This window comes from Diplotaxodon limnothrissa, linkage group LG3 (assembly GCF_057381915.1).
Source record: "Diplotaxodon limnothrissa isolate DT_005_m linkage group LG3, D_limnothrissa_male_GT1.1, whole genome shotgun sequence".
Lineage (NCBI taxonomy): Eukaryota > Metazoa > Chordata > Actinopteri > Cichliformes > Cichlidae > Diplotaxodon > Diplotaxodon limnothrissa.
In genome coordinates, this window is record NC_140598.1 from 35416466 (window position 1) to 35423402 (window position 6937).

At 38.5% G+C, this 6937-nt stretch overlaps 1 protein-coding gene across 1 annotated transcript; it reads right to left on the minus strand.

Annotated features, from left to right (window-relative positions):
- Positions 1-720: 720 nt before the first annotated feature.
- LOC146635551 (low affinity immunoglobulin gamma Fc region receptor III-A-like) lies at positions 721-6611 on the minus strand. The gene is made up of 4 exons (XM_085350177.1): positions 6581-6611; positions 2929-3192; positions 1290-1547; positions 721-902 (listed from the first exon to the last, which is right to left on the minus strand). Exons 1-4 carry the CDS (start codon positions 6609-6611, stop codon positions 721-723), a joined length of 735 nt encoding a protein of 244 aa, XP_085206303.1.
- Positions 6612-6937: the final 326 nt, after the last annotated feature.

Below are 6937 nucleotides of genomic sequence, written 5' to 3' on the forward strand. Positions count from 1 at the left end.
ACAGACCCACACCCATTGGGTGTATTCTTATCCCTGTACACTTTTCAGCACGTACCTTTGTGACTCTCAATGACCAGTGCACTAGTTTGTGAATTAAGACCAACTCAATATCACATTATTAAACACATATACCTGACAACATAATGTAGTGGTTTTCGCATTTCTCTGATCTTGAGAGATACAGATTGCTTTGGTTTGCATCAGGAAAAGCTGCTAGTATAAAAACTCTGCCAAATCTAACATAACTGACTACACTCAAAAAATAATAATATTCTTCACGCTCAATAAACATGAAGCAATAACTTTGACTAAAATACAACTGAAATGCATAAAATCAAGGTTCATTGTTCAAATAACTATTCATTAGGGGAAATATGCTTATAAACATAATATGAATGTGTACCAATAAAGCAAATTTCATTGGACAAATTTCCATTAAATTTCATACTTTATATTGTACTTATTTAAGTCAATCAGTTAATACCATTTTGGACATGAAGATTTTTTGAATGTGTGGTGACACCTTGTCAAAAGGGAGCAGCCAAAATAGCTTTTATATAAAAACTCTTTTGATAATGTTACCTTTAAGAAAAAATATTATGAATATCCACTCTGCATTCAATACAGAGATTTACAGAAATAAATCAAAAGCCGATATTTTGGTCTGTTTTCTTTGTTTTCCCAATAACTCTCTGCCTTGGTCATATGATCAATATTGAATCAAAATGTTTCATTATCATGAGATGTTTCACAGGTACTCTTACCTTGAGCCCACTTTCGGTATGTGTATATACATAACATGAATACAACAGTATACAGGAAAAACAGCAGGACTGTGCACACCAGCTTGGGCAGAGACATCAGAGGTGGAGGGACAGAGCCACTCACAGGCTGAACTCTGGCTGTGAGGAAGAAAATAACTAGTAAACATGAAACATATTTTTTTATATCTGACTATAACACATAATGGCTGTTAGTTGGATGTTTAAATAAGACAGTAGGAAAAGAAGCATAAACACAGGTCAGAAGTAGGCCATGTGTCATTGAGCTATTCATTTTTTAACCAAAGAAAACAAGATGGTTTCTGATGATTTTTTGAATAATGAAATTAGCTTTTTATAATACTTTTGGGTCTAAGATGTGACAAAATTTATGTCACTCATGACCCTGCAGACTCTAAACAGAATGAAGACTGTAGATTAACAGTTCAATTTTACAGAATGACAAATGTTTTAACATATTAAAGCTAAACATATTTCACATAAATTTGTGCTGAACATCACTGTCACCTCTCACAGCCAGAAAACTCTTTGGTGACTCTCCTTTTGTGGGGTGTTGACACTTGTAGAAGCCTTCGTCATACTTGGACACATTGAGAATCATCTTTCCTTTTGGTTCTTCTCCGAAATATATATTGTTCTTGTAGAATATAGCATTGAAATCGGATGTAGAAGTTTTATCATTTCTTTCCTTGTAAGAACAGCGAAGTGTCACATTGTCTCCCTCGGAAACAAGAATTGCGGGGCTCTCTAAGATCACAGCTCCAGCTGAAATATAAAAAGGTTAAACTTATTTCATTCATTAAATTTGAGAATAACTTCAGTACTCTTTAAAACATGTCTGATTACTCTTTTGACCTCTAAAGAGCTGTGGGCAGACATTTGGCACTTGATACATGGTGACTCCAGGTGCTTCTTTTGCTTGATCTCAACTGCAAGTGAAAGAAGCAGTTTTTTTCTTTTACTGCCACTTCTTCATGTCTGTGGGCTTTGGCCGCAGCAGAGGTTGTTATGAATCATGCTATTTGTTTGTACTTTGTTATTGCTGTCTGTTGTCAACTCATCCATCCAATTCATCCGGGGAAACAACAAGAGGTTCTCAGGCCAGCCAAAAGATATAATCTCTCCATATCTTTGAGTTTACTGAAATTGGATTTCAATACACTTTTTTTCTGCATTTTGAAGATGGTTTATGCACAAGTCCTTTTAAATGTTGTAACTTGACGTTCAGAAATGTTCCCAATATTGTTTCCTTTCACAGTTTTGAGAAAATTAATGTTAGGTTGATTTTGATAATAGTTGCCATTATTAGACTTAAAGTTGTAAACTTTGTCCTAAAACTGCATGTTTAGATTTTTTTCTGTTCCTCCTCTACATCTAGGTGGGGGATGCAATCGAAAAGGGTTTAACTGCAGACACATTCCATGTGAGATTCTGGTTTCCCTATCTGGTAAGGGATGTTCACTCCTGGCCATTTAGGAGTTCGCCTATACTTGTATATGGTGAAACATTAAAGTCAAGCCATATACGGGAGTGGGAAGATGACCCTTTGGATAACTAGGAAATGTGGTTGGACAGTTTTAAGCATATATTGTGTGGCAGGAAGTCACATATACACACACACACACACACACACACACACACACACACACACACACACACACACACACACACACCCCCACTCGGTGCCTTAGCTTTTATGCCACACTATATGGGTTTTACATTGTGTAACCAGTTTAAACCAGTTTGACTGTGTTTGTTTTCTGCATTTTGAATATATGTTACCAAAAAGAGCCAATAAAAGAGCCTGTAAGGGAAGTCAGTTTGAAGTCGGCTGAACATCTTGCCGGACTTCCCTTGCCAGCAAGTGAGAACCGTACAGTGTCTTTCTTTTGTTCACAATGATGAACCTCTGTGCCAGCGAGGTCTGAAATTAGACTTAACAATGAATCGGAGAGTGAGAGAGTACACTCATGTCTTTATACTTGTCAAAGACTAAGATTTGTCATAATTCTGGCCACCAGCTGCATACAGCATGTTTTTTTTTTTTTAATGAATGGCTTAAAAAGAGTAAAAAGGAGAAGTCCAGTATGTATCTCTAAAATAAAGTCCAGTATGAGATAAAGCACAAGCATATTTGATAGCATACCAGCCACTGTGATGTTGACAGTGTTGCTGCGCTTCCCCTGCTCAGACTCACACCAGTATAATCCACTGTCTGATGGGTAAACATCTGAAAGGATGCAGGACTCATCAGGGTCTCCAAATCCACCCTTGCATGGCTGCAGCGTCTCAGAAGAAGTGTTTCGCCTCACTGTCCAGTTGCTGGAATTCCCTGAAGCTACACAGCTTAGATGGATGTTCTCATATCGAAAGAACTGACATTTGTTTGGATAGATGTTCAGTGTGGCTGCTGTGGTTTAAAACAGGAAAATAAAACAAATGACTTTTTTTAAAAGTAATTTTGTATTTAATTACAATGACAAACAGTGTACGTCCAGATGCATGCTTAATCATCCAGATAAGTAAATCTCCAAAAGTTGATTCTGTTCATCTGGACATAGCGTTTTGTGGGAGAAACATTTCTTCACTCATCCAAGTGACTTCTTCAGTTTCAGCTGACTGAAACCAGCCCACTGAAGGAACAATGGGCTGGGAGGTCAGTTCCTTAATCTGAAATATGCAAAATCTCATGGCCATTGATCAACAACCACTGATCAATGGCCATTTTCAGTGGGAGAAACATTTCATCACTCATCCAAGTGACTTCAATCTCAGCTGACTGCAGGTTTCCCCAATCTTACAAACAGTACATTTGCATAATGACTGAAACTAGCACCACTGAAGGAGCAACTGGCTGGGAGGTCAGTTCCTTCATTATAGTTATGCAAATTCTCATGACCATTGATCAACAACCACTGATCAAAGACCACAGATGAAAGATCACTGATCAATGGCCATGAGTACCATTCACAGAGAGTTGGGGAATGGCTGCAATCACAGCATTGTAAGATGGTGACAGATGTACCCTTAGGCCCCCTCCTCGATTCAGAGATGGTCTTTCCCTTTTCACGTAAATGGCCTCCTTGACTCTGCACTCAAACCAGCGTTCCTCCCTGTCCAGCATGTATACATCCTCATCCTTGAAAGAGTGTCCACTGGCCTGTAGGTGTAAATAGACTGCAGAGTCCTGGCCTGACGAGGTAGCTCTTCTGTGTTGTGCCATCCGCTTCACCAGAGGTTGTTTGGTTTCTCCGATGTATAAATCCTGGCAATCCTCCTGGCACTTAACAGCGTACACTATGTTACTCTGTTTGTGTCGGGGGACCCGATCCTTGGGGACCAGTTTTTCGCGTGTTTTGGGGTTTAAAAGCCACAGAGACCCGGTGTTTAGAAAAAATGTGTCTCAACTGCTCCGATACTCCTGACACATATAGGATCACTACAGGTTTTCGCTTGGGCAGCGGTTGTCCTTCTCTCCTGGATCAGCTGGAGCTTTCTTTTGGCGACTTCCCAGCTTTGACAAAAGTCCAGCTAGGATAATCACATTTACTCAGGGCCTTCTTGATGTGATGTTCTTCTGCCTCCCCGGCCGCTGTGTCTGTGGGGATGGTAATCGCTCTGTGTTGTAGCATCCTGATGACACCCAGTTTGTGCTCCAGTGGATGATGAGAGTCAAACCTTAAATACTGATCTGTATGTGTAGGTTTACAGTACACATCAGCTTTTAGATGTCCCCCATTACTAATGGAAATCTCACAGTCTAAGACAGCTAACCTGCCACTTTTCATATCCTCCCTAGTGAATTTGATGTGTTTGTCCACCGAGTTAATGTGGACTAAGGTTGGGGAAACCTGCAGTCAGCTGAGACTGAAAATGTCACTTGGATGAGTGACGAAACGTTTCTCCCACAAAATGCTACGTCCAGAGGAACAGAATCAACTTTTGGAGACAAACAGTGAACGTAACCCTTGTGTTGTCCTCGGGCCAAAGATCCGTAGGTGAATGGCAAACAAATATATGGGAATCCCAAGGACAACACAAGGGATTTTAATATACAAAGTAATAGGAACTGGTCAGATCTACTGCTCTTTCCATACTGATTTTCAAAGAAAGGTAAAACAACAGGAGAGAGCTCAGTGAAAAGCTAGGAAAAACATATCACTTCTTTGTATGTTTTCAATATATGTTACTATAGCTTGAGTCAATTAGTGTTATTAGTTAGCTTTAGTGATCCTAACTGGCTGTAAAATCCATTCTACACTCCTTCTGTAGTAGCTAATAGAAGAAAGATTAGAAAATGTCCTGGGTCGGTGACCCAGTGTTTTGAGTTCCTTGTGTCTCTGAATTTTTGTATTATGATCTTAGTTCTCTTTGTTTGCCCAGTTTATTCTTAGTCTAGTGTCTTAGTTCGGCTTTCTTGTATTCTCTTTAGTTTTCTGAGTATTTAGTAGCCGCCCTCTGTCTCTCCTTGTTATTGTTCTGTGTTTCTTAGTTGCTCTGTCTCCCCTAGTCAAGTCTGCGTCTATGTTACATTTCCTGTTTTACTTTGAAGGTCTGTGTCCTACGTGAATGTATTGAGTTTCACTTCCCTTGTTATGTCTGATTTCTCCCAGCTCCCCTTCTGTGTCTCATTCCCCTCGTTATTTCCAAGTGTTTCTCTGTATCAGTGTCACGATCTCCCTCATGCTGTGTGTGTGTGTGTGTGTGTGTGTGTGTGTGTGTGTGTGTGTGTGTGTGTGTGTGAGAGAGAGAGAGAGAGAGAGAGAGAGAGAGAGAGAGAGAGAGTGATGTTATGTTAGAGTCTTCCCAGTTTAGAGTTTTGTGTTCAGCAACAGGACTGACTGTGTTCAGTACTGTTTCGGGTGAGTTTGCGTTTGGGTCCAATTCCTGCCTGCACACAGCCGAAACATGACAGAAAAGGCTGTCAATAGGTTATCTATCACCAAGAATAGTCAATTTACAAAGTAATTTCAATTCTTCAACTTCAATCTTGCTACAGCATAACATAATTGATTTGCTTTTTATTAGAGCTTAAGAAATAAATAATAATATAATAATAATAACAACTCAGTAAATTATAGTATGAACTAAAAAAATCTGTGACTTGTTATTTGCATGAACCATATTACTTTTTATTTACTTTTTTATATCCTCTATCCTGGTATATCTTCATTGTCCATTACTCTAACTTGTCTTTGACTCAATTTGTTAACTTTGTGCAAAAGTAAACTCAAATGACACACCAAGACCCATTTTATGTCAGCACACACAGAACCCGAAGCAGAAAGTCTAAGTTAACAAAGATGCCACACCCATCACTCTAACTGGCGTTTTAGATTTCCTTTAACTAAGTGATGCAAAGAAAGCCTGGCTATAACAAACTGACTGATTTGAAGTTTTGGAGTGGAGTTTAATTTCCTGGTTACCTTGTGTTGAACAGCTTTCTACTGCCTTGTCTTCTCAAATTAAAAAAATATATATATATTTCCGGTGAGCATAATCACAGCTTTAGAAATGATACTAGCAAACATCTTGTTAGCTAAAAATGAAATTCTTCATACCAGTTAACTAACTTTTGTCAAAATTTAATTTCTAGCAATTGTAGATTTTTTAATTTCAGAAATATTATAAATTTGTTGCCCTTTGAATTTAAGGACAGAAAAACTACAGATAACCATAAACAATCACGATAACTAGCATAACTACCAATAAAGAGCCCACCCAATCATAATTTATTATGGAACACTAAACAATACAAAAAATAAAGTAAAGAAATTAGTAAAAACAATGTTTCTTACACAGTATTAGGTAGACTGAGGTGATTTCCATGCTGCTGTTGTCTCTGTTCTGCTCATTTACTGTCACAGTCTAGCCACATGCAGAAAGGATGTTGTGGTAATTGGGTGAAAGAAAAAAAAAGCACGGTGACCTTGTTTTTACTTTGCTGAAAAATAGGTTAGGGTGTGTGTTATCTGGCTTCATGGACAGATAGAGCTGAGCGTCATCTGCATAGCAGTAAAAATTTATGTTATGTCTTCTAATGATGCTGCCTAAGGGAAGCATGTATAATATAAATAGAATTGGTCCTAGCACTGAACCCTGTGGAACTCCATAATTAACCTCAGTGTGTGAAGAGGACTCTCCATTTATATGAA

Bases quoted from the DNA above. Each gene is read 5' to 3' on its own strand.
- LOC146635551 (XM_085350177.1), bottom strand. From the start codon at position 6,611: ATGGAAATCACCTCAGTCTACCTAATACTGT. The intron at 3,193-6,580 runs GTAAGAAACATT...TTTAAACCACAG, and splicing joins CTCAGTCTACCTAATACTGT to CAGCCACACTGAACATCTAT. The intron at 903-1,289 runs GTGACAGTGATG...TCTTCCTCACAG, and splicing joins GAGTTTTCTGGCTGTGAGAG to CCAGAGTTCAGCCTGTGAGT.